Below are 17,827 nucleotides of genomic sequence, written 5' to 3' on the forward strand. Positions count from 1 at the left end.
TTTTTTTTTTTTTTTTTTAAATTAATTAATTAATTTATTTATTTTAGTTTTCGGCGGACACAACATCTTTGTTTGTATGTGGTGCTGAGGATCGAACCCGGGCCGCACGCATGCCAGGCGAGCGCGCTACCGCTTGAGCCACATCCCCAGCCCATCTATTTTATTAAACAAAGAGGAAAAATAAAAATCAAGCCTTTATTTATTTATTTTTTCTGTATATACTTACTGTCTTTCATGGTAATCAAAAGATTTGATAAAGGAATAATGATTTCTTTTTCTTTCTTTTTTTTTTTTTGGTGCTGAATGTCGAACCCAGGGCTACTACTGAGCCATACCCTCAGCCCCATGTTCATTTCTTAATAGAAGAATTTGAGCTAATAAGTACAGAGGAATGACAGAATTTAAAAGTCATTATTAAGGCCTTTAATGAAATCAGAGATCTTAATGATCATTTGTGGATGCTGAAACCATCAGATGAAAGGTTAATGTGTCTCTTGGAGTGCTGTAGGAGGAAGACTACCTAGCACCACTTATGGTGTATATTTTTGCCAAAAGATTTAAATTTCATTGAATTCAAATCTCTAAAGCTCATTACCACTTTACAATAAATATGGGAAATATAAGGTCATCATTAAAACATACTATGAATATCAAGCTGCCAAATCTAGAAAACTGGGCAAGTCAACAGTACAAATGACTCATTATCTCCAGTTCATCCTGGGTGTGGTGGCACATGTCTGTAATCCCACCAACTGAAGAGGCTGAGACTAGAGGATTTCAAGTTTGAGGTCAGCCTGGGCAAACTTAGTGAAACCCTGTCTCAAAATTAAAAGGGTTAGGGATGTACCTCAATGGTAGAGCACCCCTGGGTTCAATCCCCAGTATGGAGAAGAAAAAAATTTTTTTTCAATGGATATATAGCCTGAGATTAAAAAAAAAAAAAAAGGAAGAGCTGGTATCCACTAAAAATTAAAGAAAATGGTGCTGGGGATATAGCTCAGTTGGTAGAATGTTTGCCTTGCATGTACAGTCCCCGTGTTCAATCCCCAGCACCTGCCCCCCCCCAAAAAAAATTTAAAGAAGCCCGGCAAGAGTGGTGCATACCTGTAATCCCAGCAGTTTGGGAGGCTAAGGTTTGCAACTAAGCATGGTTTCAGGAATCCCACTGAGGGTTATTAGAATGTTTCCCCTGTGAATAAAGGGGGACTACACACAATAACATTTTTACACACAATAACATTTTGAAACAGGATCATTTGAATAAAGACAATTGGGAATTATTGTGTTGGGTATGTATGTGATATATGAAAAACAAAACTCAGCTTTTACTACTATACTCTAGCAATGCAGAACTTTTTTTTTTTTGTTTGTTTAAGTCCTGGGGATCAAACCCAGGGCCTTATGTATGCTGGGAAAGCACTCTACCACTATATCTCTAGCCCCACAGGATATTTCTTTGATTTCTGGTTTAGGAAATAAATATTATTTGGGGATTTCTTCTTATTAACAACCAATCATTTTTTTCTTTTTAAAATATTTTTAGTTGTAAATAAACATGATATCTTTACTTTTTAAGTGGTGCTAAGACTTGAACCCAGTGCTTCACATGTGCTAGGCAAGTGCTCTACCACTGAGCCCCAGCCCATAACCAGTCATTTCTGTAGCAGATATCAGCTGGATGTCTTCTAATTCAATTTTATTCTGATACCATCTACGTGGATTTAGAGTCAGATCCCCACAGGTTGAGGGCTTTGTCCTATAAGACTATCTCTATTTCAGATGCCATTAAGAAGCAATAGGGGGCTGGGTTCCTAGTGCAGTGGTAGAGTGCTTGCCTATTGTATGTGAGGCACTGGATTTGATTCTCAGCATCACATATAAATAAATAAAATAAAGATCCATTGACAACTAAAAAATATTAAAAACAAAACAAAACCACAAGCAATAGGTTGTCACCTATACTTTTGACTAATAGCTATAAAAAGGGGTTCCCAGTATGCACTTTTTAGATTTAACTAATTTGCTAGAGCTCACAGGGAAACATTTTACTTATATTTACTGGTGTACTAATAAAGGATACAGAGGTGTAGATGTAGAGATGCATAGGGTGTGGTTTTTTGAGAAGGCGTAAGCAGCTTCCTTAAGGAACCTCATGTGTTTAGCCCTCTTGAAGCTCCCCCATTTTTCCAGTTTTTATGGAAGCCTTACAATGTAGGTAATGATTGGTTAAATATTGGGCATTGGTGATCAACTTCAGCCCCTTTATGGAGGTTAGAGGGTAAGACTGAAAGTTCCAACTTTAATCATGGCTTGGTCTTTCTTGTGACCATCCTCTGTTCTCATTAGCACATAAGTTATTTAGCCTTCCATCACTATGAGATAATCATAAAGAAGTAATCAGTTATGAATTATGAATACCTGAGATAATTAACTTATAAAGAGAAAAGGTTGATTTTGTTTCATTTATTTTGTGGTTTCATCTGTGGTTAGTCTGATTGCTGGTAGGCTTGTGGCCAGGCAGCACATCATGGCAGGAGCATATGGTGGAGCAAAACTGCTTACCTCATGATCAGGAAGCAGAGAGAGCAAGGGGACCCAGGGTCCCACAGTCCCCTTCAGGTGTACACCCCCAGTGGCCTAAAAGCCTCTCAGTAGGATTACCTCCTCCTTGTAGCATCACCTTGGTAACCAAACCATTAACACATAGACCTTTGGGGGATATTAAAGATCAAAAACTATAGGGTTGTGCATGCCTATAGTCCCAGCTATTTGGGAGGATAAAGTAGGAGGATCTTGAGCCCTGGAGTTTGAGACCAGCCTGGTAACAGTGAGACCTTGTCTCAAAATAAATTTTTTTAAAAAGATGCAAACTACAGCTGGGTGTGGTAATGTATTCCTTTAATTCTAGTGACTCGGGAGGCTGAGATAGGAGGATTAGAACTTTGAGGCCAGCCTCAGCAGCTTAGCGAGACTATGTCTCAAAAAAAAATAAAAAAGGCCTGGAGATGTAGTTCGATGGTAAAGTGCCCCTGAGTTCAAGTCCTAGTACCAAAAAAAGAATCCAACTATTGAAACACACAAAAGACTTGTTCCTCCAGAGATTTCAAGCATTTTAGGAACTATACGTCAAGAAACAAGATGAAGACCAAATGTATATATTTCATATTATTATAGTATAGTTATGGTACTGTGTTGTGGTTAAAAATTAGAAAAAAGTGAGGCTGGGAATGTAGCTTAGTGATAAGAGTCTCACCTAGCATGTGAGAGACCCTGAGTTTGATCCCCAGCACTGCAAAAACAAAAGTGTCCTTATGTGTAAGAGATACACACTAAAGTTTCACACATGAAATGAGGTAATTGGAATTTGCTTCAAGTTTTTTCCATCATAAAAAGTGGGTAGCATAGACATATGAAATACCACATTTTCAAAATGTTGGTTACTGTTTTAGCTGGGTAGTAGGGGTTTTTTTTTGTTGTTGTTGTTGTTTAATATTTATTTTATTTATTTATTTAGTTAGTTCTCGGCGGACACAACATCTTTGTTTGTATGTGGCGCTGAGGATCGAACCCGGGCCGCAAACATGACTGCACGCATGACAGGCGATCGCGCTACCGCTTGAGCCACATCCCCAGCCCCTGGGTGGTAGGGGTTAATTAAAGTATCCTCTCAGGCTGCGGGTATAGCTCAGGAAAGAACATGAGCTTGGCATCACAGGTCCTGAACTTTAATCCTCAGCACTCCTCTCCCCCACAAAAAAATATCCTCCCTACTTTTGTGTATGTTTGAAATTTTACTTAAATGAAATTTTTGTTTTGTTTTGGGAGAGCCATGAAAAAGATTTAAAAACTGTGAACGAGATACAAAGAGGCCTCTGCTTCATATAGTCATTCTGGAACCCATTCTCCTTCCATCTTCTTCCTATAGTCTTTTTTCTCTTTCTTTCTTTCTTTCTTTTTTTTTTTTTGGTACTGGGGACTGAACTCAGGGGCACTCAACCACTGAGCCATATCCCTAGTCCTATTTTGTATTTTATTTAGAGACATGGTCTCACTGAGTTGCTTAGCACCTTGCCATTGCTGAAGCTGGCTTTGAACTTGCGATCTTCCTGACTCAGCCTCTGGGATTACAGGTGTGCACCACCATGCCCGACCTATAGCTGTCTCTTATCTTAGTACCATGGAACTAGTGGATGAAGAAAGGAAACTGGAATGCAAGGGCACACTCTTTTTTAACTGTCTTGAGTACAGAAGTGGCAAATCATTTCCACTCAGTAATACTAATCACACAGCACTACCAAGATGCAAGGTGATTGGGAGAGAGTCTAGTTCTGATGCCCAGGGGAAAAAGGAAATAAAGTTTGGAGTACTCATTACCAGTCCATCTTTTAGAATGCTCCTTTTCTGGTTCTGTATTTGTATTTGGTCTTCTGATTGACCATAGTTCTTCTCTCTTTTTGTTTTTTTTTTTTTTTTGGTACTGGGAAGTGAATCCAGGGGCACCTAACCACTGAGGCCACATCCCCAGCTCATTTTTATTTTTTGAGACAGGGTCCCGCTAAGTTGCTGAGGCTGGTTTTGAACTTGCCATCCTCCTGCTTCAACATCCTGAGCCACTGGATTATAGGCGTGCGCCACTGTGCCTGGCCTCTTTCATTTATTTATTTGAGAGAGAGAGGGAGAGAGAGAAAGTGTGTGTGTGTGGTGTGTGTGTGTGTGTGTGTGTGTGTGTATGTGTGAGTGTTGCTAGGAATTTAACCCAGGACTTTGCATGTGCTAAGCCTGTGATCTTCCCACTGAGCTACCCTCTCAATCCTTAAATCCTAATTCAGACCCACCCAATTTCATTCATGAAAACCCTAATAATTTGCTTCAGGTATAATATTTACTACAGTCTGTCATAATCCTGCATTCCCATTTTACATGTCCATATCTAAATTCAATTAGTTACTTTTCTTTTTGGTACCGGGGATTGACCCAGGTGTGCTTAACCACTGAGCCATATCTCCAGCCTTTTTTATTTTTTATTTTGAGAAAGTGTCTCACTAAGTTGCTTAGGGCCTCGATAAATTTTTGAGGCTGGCTTGTAACTTTGAATCCTCCTGTCTTAGACTCCCAAGTGACTGGCATTATAGGCGTGTGCCACCATACCCAGCAATTAATTACTTTTTGTTGGAGATTGAAGCTGAAAACCTAGGTTCCTGACCCCCAGCTGTAAATTTCAGTTGATTTTTTTTTTTTCCTGAAATGACCAGTTGGCTCTGTTGTTAGTATAAGAAAAGGATATGGAAGGCCTTAGACCATCTAATCTACAGTCTTTTCCCCCCACCATGCTTTTTCTTTTATCCTCATTCATGTTATGAGAGGGCCATATTTAGTGAATTAGTCCTGCATTCCCTCCTATACTCTTTGAAATTATCTTGTTTGTGTCTTTGTTATGTTTCTTCTCTGTCTCACATGGGTGCTAAAATTCTAGAAGAAAGAACTGAAGCCAGGCGTGGTGGCACAAATCCCAGCAGCTCAGGAGGCTGAGACAGGAGGATTGCAAATTCAGAGTTAGCAACGGCAAGGTGCTAAGCAATTTAGTGAGACCCTTTCTCTAAATAAAAATTAGTGAATAGGGCTGTGGATGTGGCTTAGTGATTGAGTGCTCCTGAGTTCAATCCTAGTACCAAAAAAATAAAGAACTGTAAGCCAAGGGTATTGAAAAGGGCTCTGCAGCTCCCCTTTAGTTCTCCAGTTTCATCAAAGGTACGCGGATTATCACTGCAGGTGTTGAGTGGAGAGCAACAATTGAACTTGAGCAAAGCCAAACAAGTGGAACAGATATTTTACTAATAGAATATTATCAAGAAAGCTGAGATGAAAGGTGGAGAGGTAGTGGGGGAAGTGTTGGGGAGTAATATTGGTCAAAAATGTGGAAGAAAAAAACAAAAAGAAAGCTTTCCTAGAAAACTATTTTTTTTTGACCACCGTTATACTGAGTTGATTGTAATAATATCTTGGGGATATATCACACTTTATACAACCCTTTCATATCCATTATCTTATTTAATTCTCACATTAGCACTTTGAAATAGATAATGGTCAATCAGGAAAGCCAAAGTTTAGGGATTAAGTGATTTGCTGAAATTCACCAGCCAGTTTGTGGCAGGAGTAGAACTTAAACATAGCTCTTCTGACTGTTGCTTTCCCCACTACTACTTAGTGAACTGCAGTTATATCTTTGTTATCATTCTCAGTCTGGATCTCTGTTGGTTTTTCTAACACATTTGGTCCTCCTTCATCAATTCTTTTTACTGAATTCCTTGTCATTTTGCTTCTGTTCCAGAGAGAAGTGGAGATCCTGATGTTTCTCAGTGCTATTGTGATGATGAAGAACCGCAGATCTAGTAAGTTCAGCCTGCTTCTAAGTCTCAGGATCAGGCCTGATACCCCTGGAGTTGCTTTTTTCATGTTATGAGAGGGGCACTATTTAGGGCATTTGATCTTCTTCCCTCTTCCATTTCAAAAGTACCCCAAGAAGATGGAAAAAGAATGGGATATAGGAGTATACAGCCCAGCCTGACTTGTGACATCTCTTGTTTCAGTCACCGTGGAGCAACATGTAGGCAACATCTTCATGTTTAGTAAAGTGGCCAACACAATTCTTTTTTTTCGCCTGGATATTCGCATGGGCCTGCTTTATATCACACTCTGCATAGGTGAGGCAATTACCTTTTTAAAATTCTTCATAAAACTATGTTAATAAAGACTTGATTTAGGGGTTGGGGTTGTAGCTCAGTGGCAGAGCTCTTGCGTAGCGTGTGTGAGGCACTGGGTTCAATCCTCAGCACCACATATAAGTAAATAAAAAATAAAGTTAAATCAACAACTAAAAAGTATTTAATAACAACAACAAAAAAGACTTGATTTAGCTGGGTGTGGTGGTGCACACCTGTAATCCCAGTGGCTCAGCAGGCTGAGGCAGGAGGATCACAGGTTTGAAGCCAGTCTCAGCAATTTAACGAGACTGTGAGCAACCTAGTGAGACCCTGTCTCAAAAATTTTTTTAAAAAAGGGTTAGGGATGTTGCTCAGTGGTTAAGTGTCCCTGTGTTTAATCCCTGCCACCAAAAACATAAAGACTTGATTTGAGGAACCAAATTTCATTCCCAAACAGGTAGTTATGTGTGTAGCTTAGATGGTAAGAAAATAATACTGGGCACAGTGGCACACACTGTAATCCCAGCAGCATGAGAATCTGAGGCAGGGGATTTGCTTGTTGAAAGCCAGCCTTAGCAACTTAACGAGGTGCTAAGCAACTCAGTGAGACCCTGTCTCTAAATAAAATACGAGAAAGGACTGGGGATGTGGCTTAGTAGTTAAGTTGCCCTGGGTTCAATCCCCAGTACCAAAAAAAGGAAAAAAAAAAACAAAAAACAAAAACTGCAGAGACTGTACTTTAGAGGAAGGAAATGTATTTTTGGTCTACATATATCTACAAGTATGTATTCTTTGGTGGCTGAAATCCTTGAGTTGGTTGGAGATAAGTCCTGTGTGCAAAGCCTTGTATGTTTTTTGCCTGATATCTTTTTTCCTGTGTTCAGTGTTCCTGATGACCTGCAAACCTCCTCTGTATATGGGCCCTGAGTATATCAAGTACTTCAGTGATAAAACTATTGATGTGAGTATTCTTCCTCCTCTGATTCTTGGGTACTTGGTAGATGATTTTGTAATTATGTTCTCAGTTCATTAGGAGGAATAACAGTGCTTCAAAATGAAAGTCAGGAGCATTTGTGATTCATTATGAGAGCCAGGAAGAGGGAAGTCAGGATGAGGAATTAGGCACTAAGGTCTGACTCCTCCCAGATTCTTACATGATCCAGTTCACTATTTCTTCCCTTTGTGTGGCAGGAGGAACTGGAGCGGGACAAGAGGGTCACTTGGATTGTGGAGTTCTTTGCCAATTGGTCTAATGACTGCCAATCGTTTGCTCCTATCTATGCTGACCTCTCCCTCAAGTAAGTTAGTGCAAAGGGAGGGATAATGGAAATTGAGATGCAGTACCTTCCTTCTTATTTTTGGCCTTGACTTTTACGCTTTCCAGCCAAAGTCATTACCCCCTTCTCTCCTCAAATATCTTTATTTTCACTTTTTAAAATGTTTTCAATATATTAAATAATATGTTCTTCTCAGGTACAACTGTACAGGGCTAAATTTTGGGAAGGTGGATGTTGGACGCTACACTGATGTTAGTACCAGGTATGTAAAGATTAGAGCTAAGGATCTTAGCAAGGAATTACTTTGAGCACTATATAGAGATACATTCACAGAGTCTTTTCTGGGCCCTGTAGGTACAAAGTGAGTACATCACCCCTCACCAAGCAGCTCCCTACCCTGATCCTGTTCCAAGGTGGCAAGGAGGTAATGCGGCGGCCACAGATTGACAAGAAAGGACGAGCTGTCTCTTGGACCTTCTCTGAGGTATTTGAAGGAATAGGCAAGTAGTTTGCAAACGGGTACAGATCAGTGGATGAGTTCTGAAACCCAACCTGGATTTGATTTCCAGTGTCTACCACTTGTCCACTAGTTTTTGAGGATATAGACTAGATACTAGGCCTCATTTTAGTTCACTCACCAAATTTACATTGTATGCCAGACTGCTAGTACAGGGAACAATGATGAGTGAAGACTTAGTCTCTAAGGCGCCTATAGTATATAGGCATTTAGGCTTCTCATCACAAATTGGATATCCATCTGGCTCACAAGATTATTTTACAGACTACATGTAGATAGTATCATTCATTCTTGGCACAGTGATTGACACATAATGAATACTTAAGTATTAATTGACTTTTCTGGGTACTTAAAAAAAAAAAGAGGAAAGTTAAATTAGGGTAGATTTGTATCCTTTCCTTTCTCCCTTCTTTCCTACTCTATGTCTAAATACTCCTTACTTTTAGGTTCTGAACTTTACCTTCCAAACCAAATCCTGATGTGTGCATCTCTTTTGTGCAGGAGAATGTAATTCGTGAATTTAACTTGAATGAACTGTATCAACGGGCTAAGAAGATATCAAAGACTGGAGACAGTATCCCGGAGGAGCAGAGTGTGGCCCCAGTCCCCACCACAGTGCCAGATGGGGAAAGCAAGAAGGATAAATAAGATTCCTGCCTAGTTTTTGCTCCCTCTTCTGTCAATTCCAGGCACCTTTGAGGCCCTACTCCAGTGTAACCATAAGCTCTGCCTGAGGCTGCTGCCTCTTGTTTTCCCTGTTTGGCTGTTGCAGGGTAGGCAGGATGCTGCTTCTGATTTTAAAGAAGCAGGCATAGAATTGTCAGGTACCCTAGAGGAAGGCCTGCCTTGCTGTGGCCAACTGTTTACTTAAGGGAGAGATCTCATATGATGGGGGAGGAAATGGTTTCCCTCCAAGGTTGGGTCAGTGTGTAAACTGCTGTTCTTCCTTAGACATCAGCAGTCTGTGGTTTCCTTATTCCTCTTAGTGGCTCTGCACAGCCTAGACTAGATCAAACCTGTTACTTGCCTGGGTATAGAACACTAAGAATTTTTCCTCAAGGACCCTTGCTTTCCTTAGGCCCTTCTGGCTTGGTCTATGGCATTCATTAAAAAATACAAGCCTAAATTTGTTACTGGTCCCAAGGAGAAACCTTTTACCACAGAGTTTTCATCATTGAAAATAGTATTGAATGATCCCCCTATTTTGTAGGGATCCAGAGGAAAAGGAATAAAAGCTTGAGACTTTCCTTTGTGTGTTGGGACCTGGAGGAGAAAGCCTGGACTGTCCTTTTCTCCTACCTAGTCCCCACACCTAACCAACAGTTTCCATAATAAAAAAGACTGGGATTTCTTTTGATTAATCTTTTGTGTATTTCTCTTGTGTTAGAAAAGCTAGGCAGGGCTAGGAAAGTGGATCAGTGGGAGTTTACCTAGCATGCTTGAGGCCCTGAGTGGGATCCCCAGCACCACCAAAAACCAGACAGTCTTCAAAGAAAAGCTAAGTAACTGCAAAGGAATAGCCCATCTTTTAATTTTTCTTTTTTTTTTTTTTTAATTATCAGTACTGGGGATTGAACCCCTGGGTCCATTACCATTCAGCTATATCCCCAGTCCTATATTTTTATTTTGAGACAGGGTCTGAGTTGCCCAGATTGGCCTTGAATTTTCGATCCTGATCCTCCTCCTTCCACTTCCCAAGTAATGGATTACAGGTGAATGCCACCATGCTGGACAAGACCACGTAATATGAAAGGGCATATTTTGTTTCACCAAATGCTGGGCATCAATTCCCAGGATTGATGATGATTGGGGAAGACCGATTTCTGTAATCTAAAGTGCTAACCAGAGGGGATGCTTTGTGAACTTAATTTTGGATTGGTCCGTGCTTCCCAGGGAGGAATTTGGGGAGCATCATAAAGCATAGCATTTAGTGCAGCGCATAGGTACCTAAACCTCTGTGTGGGATATGAAGCTTGCTTCCAGACTTGAGTCCCCACCTCCCGGCATGCCGGCCTCACCTCGTCCCTTCCACCCATAGTCTTAATGGTAGGGCCTGGTTCTCGCAGTACCTCCCCCTTCTGTTAGGCGGAGTGGCTGGGCTCGAAGGTCCCGCCTCCCCGCCACATGCGCGCTGCGGGCCCCGTTTTCCACTCTCGCGGGGAGTTTTTGTTTCGTGAGCGGAAGTTCTGGGTTAAACCTGGTGATTCGAAGTCTGACTGCGCTCCTGCCTGGTGCTATCTCAGTCGTAGCATCTTCACTGTATTCTCCCTTCCGCCCCAGCATCCCCAGTCGGCTCGGTGCGCGGCCGGATTCCAGGCGCCATGGCTCCTCGCGGGAGGAAGCGGAAGGCCGAGGCCGCTGCGGTCTCCACGTCCGAGAAGCGGGAGAAACTGGAGAACGGCAAGGAACAAGTAGAGGAGGCGGTCGTCATTGAGCATTGGTGAGCGCCCTGGGAGGCGCGGGCGGCGGCGGGAAGAATGGCTGGCGTTGCAGCGGGGCCGCAGTCTGATCTCCCCGTCTCTCCCTAGCACTAGCTGACGCGTCTACGGGCGCAACGCCGCGGCCCTGAGCCAGGCGCTGCGCCTGGAGGCTCCGGAGCTTCCCGTGAAAGTAAATCCTTCCAAGCCCCGGAGGGGCAGCTTCGAGGTGACCCTGCTGCGCCAGGACGGCAGCAGTGAGTGCGGGCCGGAGCCTGGGGGGAGAGGGGCCTGGGTCTAAAGCTAAGAAGCACTAGTTTTGGAAACCGCGGCCAGCTGTTGACTTTAGAGATGCTCTTGGATTCCAAAGTAATTTCGATTTATTCCCAGGTGCCGAGCTCTGGACCGGGATTAAGAAGGGACCCCCACGCAAACTCAAATTCCCCGAACCTCAAGAAGTGGTGGAAGAGTTGAAGAAGTACCTTTCGTAGGCGATTTGGGCAGAAGTCCTCATGCTGAGGTTTGAAATGGAGAGGGAATTAATCTTGGGTAGCTTCTTGCAAAGGAGCCCATACTGTTATAATTTATTCCACACAGGATCTAAAAGAGTGGTTTCCTACAGGGTGTGCCTTTTGCAAACCGTTTTCATTTTCATTTGAGTCCCTTTATGCCATATTATAGAACACTAATGGTAACATTAATGATTCTTTATAGAAGCGTAATTTGTATACTTCCCGTTGATTGTGGCCCTGGGGGTATGATCCAGTGTTGCTTTTGAAAATTTATTTCCTCATTCCTGGTGGCTATTTTAATTCTTTGAACCAGTTTTAAATCTTACTGCTTCCCAGAGTTAAAATTTTTAACATGTGTTTTTATGTGGGTTAATGATTTTCCTTCTTTACTGGCACATTACTGTACCTTCCCCTACACTTTTCTAGGGTTATTTTGCCCCCCCCCCGTCTTATGTATTAAACACTGCATTACAACACTGTGCGTCTTGGTTAGGTGGATTTTTGTCTGTCCATAATGTTTCATTCAATGCTTTGGCATCTTGTCAGGCACTTGTATGTTGAATGAGTTTTGGGGGAAGGATACAATCCTTGAGCTCCTGGGTGGTGGTGGTGTGGGAAGGGATGGCATGCCTGTAATTCCAGGGACTTTAGCAGGCCGAAGCAGGAGGATTACAAGTTTAAGACCAGTCTCAGCAAGTCCTTATCTCAAAAAATAAAGGGCTGGGGATGTTGTCAGTGGTAAAGCCTCCCAGGGTTTAATCCCCAATACCAAAATTTAATAAAGTGATGGAGGGAGATGTCTTCCTTAGTCTTTGGTTGCCTGGATCTCTTCTCTAACATTTCCCTTCTCGTTATTGCAGCTGTCTCTGGTGGTGTTGGAGCATTTATGATGGGACATGGCTAAACTTCAGTCATGTACCTGAAGCCATTTCTTCCACTCCAGAAATGATACAGATGAGGCAACCCTCCAGTAAGGCATTGTAAAAATATTTGAATTTGGTTTAATAAAAGGTTAAATAAAGTATCTAAGAGTAAAATTTAATGTTGATGGACAAAGCCAGCTGTGGGATTGGTGGTCCTTATTTTTCATTGACCAAGGTCACCAATTGGCCTGGAACTTGAAAGAGTCTCTGGTATAACGTGAAACACTTATAAAAACTATGGGAGCAAAGTAAATAATTTATTTTTTTAAAAAGCAACTATCTTTTTCAATTCACTTCTTAGAAGTGATGGAAGTACATCTTTCTGGCCCTGTGGAGGTTTTACCTAGACTTCACATACTGGCAATGAACAAGCCCCACAAATATAAGATGCTGGAAGTGTCCTATCAATCATTCCCACCCACTTAATGTTTTGCCTAACATAGTTTCACATCTTTTGGGATATTTTTCTTTTTACTCTGTGGTATTGGGGATCAAACTCAGGGCCTCTTACATGCTGGGCACGTTGTGCTCTGCTACTGAGTAATAACTCCAACCCTTTTTAAATTTTGAGAGGCTCAAAGTAAAACAAAACCCCACCTCAGAACTTTCCCTGAATTTGCAGACTCAATGCCTTGTGAACTGAGAGACCTGGTTCTTGGCTGTTACCTATGACCCACTAGAGTTGGGGACCACACAGTTTATTGTTTCACTTGTCACTAACTGGAAAGTAGATTACAAAGATATAAGATAGTTCAAGTTCATAATTTTCTACCTATGATACTACTAAACTTCTGCCTGGTCCCCAAGGCCTGGGGAGGGGAGGAGGGAACCTACAAAGAGTCAGGGTAGACCTACCTCTAACACTAAGAGGAGAAGGCATGTGCTAGTTTCTGCCAATAAATAAGCCTTTTACTAGCCAACACTTTCCACCCTCCCAGGGCCCCTAACCTCCCCTCCCCTCTCTACTACGTTAGTATATCTACCTCTGTTTCTGACTCTGAGGAAGGATCAGGCCACACAGAGGGAACACTAGCGGGCCCCAGCCTCCCCTCTGCTGTCCAGTCCACCACATCAATTTCCTCATCTTCAGAGCTGTCAGGAAGTGGGCCCAGCAACTCAGAGTTATCAAATGCCTCCTTGCTGGCCTCTGGAGCAGGGTATAATTCCTCATCCATGGTTAGGGACACGTCTAGCTCAGTCTCTGCCCAGTTTGAGCATGGAGGAGAGAGGTCCCTGTAAGATCTTTGGGAAGGGTCAGGGGAGTCAATATGGAGAAGTTTGTCTCCCTGACCATCCAGTGGCTGGGAGTTGGTAATTTCAAGATGTGGAGTCCAAGAGTCTCCCACTGAAAGCATTCCTTCTTCACTCACCTCAGAGGGCATAACAAGGGGGCTAAAGGGCTCAATTGGCTCTTTGTTCTCAGAAGGCATGACAAGGGGACTAAAGGGCTCAATTGGCTCTTTGTTCTCACTAACAGGTTCCTTTTCCAATCCTGTGAGCTCTCTGGGCCAGAGTTCCATGTCTGGTAAACACCATTCTTCCCCTTCAATCCAGTTCTTTCCTGTTTCTGTCAGGTGATAACTAGGGGTTCTGCAGCCCTCAACCTCAGGACTCTCCAAAGACCCAACAGGTGGCTCAATGTCTGAGCCACAGAGCATAAAGTCAAGGATCTCTTCCAGCTCACTGGTGGCTGCAGCACTTGTGATTCGGTATTCCTCAGCTTCACAGGGCTGCCTGAGCAGAGCTGTATCAAATGCATATGGCTCTCTGCAGTCAATATTCATCATGGGTTCCTTCCCTACCAGCTCTGGACTAGACCCAAACTCTGACTTCACCACAGAGTGGCCTGGGGAGTGGCTAACAGAGAGCAGAAAGTCTTGTAGCCTAGAGACTGGAGAGTCCTGACAGAGTTCTATTTTAGTAGATGGCATTTCCTGCTCATTAATTGAGGATAGCTGAGCCCCTGGAGGTTCTAAGTCTCTCCTGGGATCTGGGATCTGGGGGCTATCTTGAGAATTTTTGAGGGGAGGATCCTGTACCACCTCCCAGCAGGTCCCATTTACAATCTTCCGAAGTTTTACTCTCCCAATCTGCCCTTCCTCTGCAGAGTCTGAGTTGGGTGCTCTGACTTCAGGGCTCTGCTTCTTACTCCCACCTGCCTTCCCAAGACCAGATGGGCTTGGGGTGTTCTGTAGAGGACTAGCTCTTCCTGGCTTCTGTTTGTCCTCTGGTGCTTCTTTATTTATACTTCTCTGCCGCCAAAGACGCCGGCCAGGGGCTGTGGGCACTGTGCTGGACCCACTTAAAATGCTAGGCTTTGATGTACAGACATCAGGAGATGGCTTTGAGCGACTTAGCCTGATCTTTCTGGGCAACAATCGCTCATCCACAGCGGGGTACAAGCTGGGTGGGGAAACTGCTGTAGGACCAAGGACAGAGTCATCCTTGTTTTCCTTAAGTCCCTGACTGTGGCTTGAAGGAGGAGAGCTTTTCTCTTGGGGAGTCAGGCAGGCTCTAGCCTTCCTCTTGAGCAGAAGAGTGCCTGACAAGTTCTCAGCATTTGGTCGGTTGCCCTTTTCCTGGGGACCTTCCTCTTTCCCCAAAGACTTCAACCTAACTGCCCCAAGAGGACAAGGAGTCTGAGTAACAGGCAGTGGAGTTCGTGGGCGGCGTATGGGTGCCACCACTCTGGCAGAGATTGGTGCAGCACTTGGTGGTTGTAAGCACTCTCGATTCAGTCTTCGGCCTTGAGGGGCCTTCACTAACTTTCCACCCTCTAACTGAAGAGATTCTAGTTCAGACACACGGAGCTGCCGCGCAGCAGAAAGCACGTCCTGGGCTTCTTCTCGAGATACTTCCATCTCTGAGGTATACAGGAAGTCCACCAACTTTCTAAGTGTCCTGATTTTCAGGCCCCCCAGTTCCAGCACCACCTTCCGACCCTGAGCTGGCCTTTCCTGTTCCAGGCGTTCTGTGAAGAAGGGGCTGCAGGCTGACAGAATGCAGCAGTGGGCTGGAACTGCCTCACCTGGAGAGAAACACACAGACTGTCATGTAGACTTGCATGTTAATGGACTAAGCATAGACTAATGACCCAAATGTATTGCCCCTTCTCATAGTTTTTTCCCCATGGAAATTCAAATAAAAGGAGAAATTTGTTCCTTCTGCTTGCCTGGAATCTTCTGCCATACCTCTCTATCAGCTAGCTTATTTTTTAATAATCCAAAATCTAGCCCACAAAAATTCATTCAAAAAGTCTTCCTCTAGGGGCTGGAGTTGTGGCTCAGTGGTAGAGCGCTTGCCTCACATGTGTGAGGCACTGGGTTCAATTCTCAGCATCGCATATAAATAAATGAATAAAATAAAGGCCTATCAACACAAAAAATATTAAAGAAACAAAAAAAGTCTTTCTCCAGCTGGGTGTAGTGATGCATACCTGTAATCCCAGCAATTTGGGAATTTGAGGCAGGAGGATTGTTAAATTTAAGGCCTGCCTAGACAACTTAATGAGACTCTGACTCAAAAAAATAAAATAGGCTGGGGATGTAGCTCAGTGGAAGAACACTCTTCACTCTTGGGTTCAATCCCTAATACTGCCACCCACCCCAAGAAAGCAAGCCTTTCAATCCACAAGTATGGGTTTGGTGCTCCTAGGCACAGAAAGGTACTCCACAACTATCACTGCACTTACCTACCTGAATGGGAATTAGCCATCTCCATTACACTGTAAACTCTGTGAGGACAGGGGCCATATCACTGATGTATAACCATTACTTGCCACAAAACAGGGCTTACATTTCACTGCTTGCCACAAAGTAGATCAAATACTTGTTGAATAAATAGTGTTAACACATGAGAGCTCACAGAATTTTGTAGGAACAGCATGTGGTCTAACAGTAGGTTTAGAGGCAAACAATCAGGCTTCAATTTTCCTGAGATCTTGCTGCTGCCTACTAGGGAGTGGTCTCTCCTGAGCTACCTTCTCATTTTATGGGCAATTTCCAGGCATATCAATCAGGCTATCCCATGTCTTCAGTTAGCAAAGCCTTGCTGATGACTCCCAAAGCCCTATCACTACCTAGATACCTTTCCTGTGATACCAAACATCACAGCTGGCATGTCTACATGGATGCCTCACAAGTAACTCCAATGCAACCTTCCAAGGAAAGGAAATTTCGCCACCCCAAACCTCCCAATTTCGACACCAAAATAAAGTATCCCATTCATCCTCTTGCCTCAGTCATTTGAATCTAATCTTTCTAAATATATCTAATCAAATGTCAATTTTAAATAACTTTCTGGAGTCATTATGTGCCACCAGGCATTCTTCTAAGGGTTTTACCAGTATTAATCCATTTATTCACCACACCCTGTGATGTAGCTACTGGTATTGTAGATGAGTAAACTGAGGCATACTTTGGTAAGATCCCCACAATTACAGTAAGTAGAAGGGACAAGATTAAAATCCAGAATGTGGCTACAGACTATGTTCTTCCTCACTTGAATAGCACATACATTTTTTTGGCATACTGGAGTTTGAAACCAGGGATGCTCTACTACATTTCCAACTTTTTATACTTTTTATTTTGAGGCAGGGACTTGCTCAGATGCCTAGATAGACCTACTGAGCTTCCTAAGTAGCTAGAATTACAGAGCCCAACTACAATCCTTTATTTTTTATTTTTGGTACTGGGGATTAAACCCAGAGCATTACCACTGAACTATATCTTTGGTCTCCCTAAGTTGATCAGGTTGGCCTTGAACTTTTGATGTTCTTGCTCAGCCTCGAATCACCAGGAAGGATAATATCCATTTTTTTTTCCAGTGCCAGAGATCAAATCCCATACGTGGAAGCAAGTACTCTACCATTGAGCTACATCTCCAGCCTGATATCCATATCTTAAGGAATTTTGATGTTTACAAAACTTTATAATTAGTTTCATTTTTTAGGAGAGAAAAAAAAGTCACAATTTCACTCCTGAAAGCCAACTGTCCCAGAAACATACAGCTTTTTTTTTTAATCTGTTTACCAAATAGTTTACTGTACTAGGAAGTAATATTCTTCTGTTTTTTTTCCTTCACTCCTGACCAATAAACTCATTTTATTTATTCTATGGTAAATTTCCAGCTGAGTTCCTACCAGTCTTACCTTCTGCCTGCAGAAGGACATCACAAAACACACCACTCTGCTGCTGGTGATGAAGCTGCAGAAATGCTAACCGGAGAAATCGAGGGTTCCTGTATAAGATTTTGGAACTGGCAGGAGAGCACATGTTGGTAGTACCTAATGAACCTAGGTTTTCACGGATCAGATTCCTGTAAGTGAGATAATTCATTTCAGAGGTATGGTTATACCTAATATTTTTTGTTTTTGAAATGACAGGGAAATTTTGATCAGGGTGTGATGACACACACCTGTAATCCCAGCAGCTTGGGAGGCTGAGGCAGGAAGATCACAAGTTCAAAGCTCAGCAACTTAG

The 17,827-nt window shown here is 42.8% G+C and overlaps 3 protein-coding genes across 6 annotated transcripts in view; 2 read left to right on the top strand and 1 right to left on the bottom strand.

Moving 5' to 3' along the window:
- The window catches only part of Tmx2 (thioredoxin related transmembrane protein 2), a 15,761-nt gene extending 5,905 nt beyond the window's left edge, over positions 1 to 9,856 (top strand). The window contains exons 2-8 of one of the 3 annotated variants that reach the window (XM_048788862.1): positions 6,329 to 6,389; positions 6,588 to 6,701; positions 7,586 to 7,662; positions 7,893 to 7,999; positions 8,175 to 8,240; positions 8,333 to 8,478; positions 8,997 to 9,856. In XM_048788862.1, the coding sequence (XP_048644819.1) occupies positions 6,329 to 6,389; positions 6,588 to 6,701; positions 7,586 to 7,662; positions 7,893 to 7,999; positions 8,175 to 8,240; positions 8,333 to 8,478; positions 8,997 to 9,013 (588 nt within the window). In that variant the 3' untranslated portion in view covers positions 9,014 to 9,856. Of the gene's footprint in view, positions 1 to 6,328; positions 6,390 to 6,587; positions 6,702 to 7,585; positions 7,663 to 7,892; positions 8,000 to 8,174; positions 8,241 to 8,332; positions 8,479 to 8,996 lie in introns of those variants that run through there. The other 2 variants (XM_015477961.2, XM_048788863.1) reach the window with 2 other exon arrangements.
- Positions 9,857 to 9,999: 143 nt separating this feature from the next.
- Selenoh (selenoprotein H) lies at positions 10,000 to 12,448 on the top strand. 2 transcript variants are annotated; one of them, XM_015477965.2, is made up of 5 exons: positions 10,000 to 10,207; positions 10,776 to 10,935; positions 11,024 to 11,169; positions 11,303 to 11,432; positions 12,285 to 12,448. In XM_015477965.2, exons 2-4 carry the CDS (start codon positions 10,817 to 10,819, stop codon positions 11,401 to 11,403), a joined length of 366 nt encoding a protein of 121 aa, XP_015333451.1. In that variant the 5' UTR covers positions 10,000 to 10,207; positions 10,776 to 10,816; the 3' UTR covers positions 11,404 to 11,432; positions 12,285 to 12,448. The 2 variants fall into 2 exon arrangements, with proteins under 2 accessions (XP_015333451.1, XP_015333450.1); XM_015477964.2 differs by lacking the exon at positions 10,000 to 10,207 and having other exon boundaries at positions 10,214 to 10,935.
- An 864-nt stretch (positions 12,449 to 13,312) lies between these two features.
- Btbd18 (BTB domain containing 18) lies at positions 13,313 to 17,620 on the bottom strand. The gene is made up of 2 exons (XM_015477966.2): positions 17,497 to 17,620; positions 13,313 to 15,375 (listed from the first exon to the last, which is right to left on the bottom strand). Exons 1-2 carry the CDS (start codon positions 17,618 to 17,620, stop codon positions 13,313 to 13,315), a joined length of 2,187 nt encoding a protein of 728 aa, XP_015333452.1.
- Positions 17,621 to 17,827: the final 207 nt, after the last annotated feature.

The sequence above is a fragment of the Marmota marmota genome, unplaced genomic scaffold, assembly GCF_001458135.2.
Source record: "Marmota marmota marmota unplaced genomic scaffold, marMar, whole genome shotgun sequence".
Lineage (NCBI taxonomy): Eukaryota > Metazoa > Chordata > Mammalia > Rodentia > Sciuridae > Marmota > Marmota marmota.

Excerpts from the sequence above, each read along its gene's own strand:
- Btbd18 (XM_015477966.2), bottom strand. The coding sequence starts at position 17,620 with ATGTGCTCTCCTGCCAGTTCCAAAATCTTATACAGGAACCCTCGATTT. Across the intron at positions 15,376-17,496 it reads TGTCCTTCTGCAGGCAGAAG|GTGAGGCAGTTCCAGCCCAC; the intron begins GTAAGACTGGTA and ends GTTTCTCTCCAG.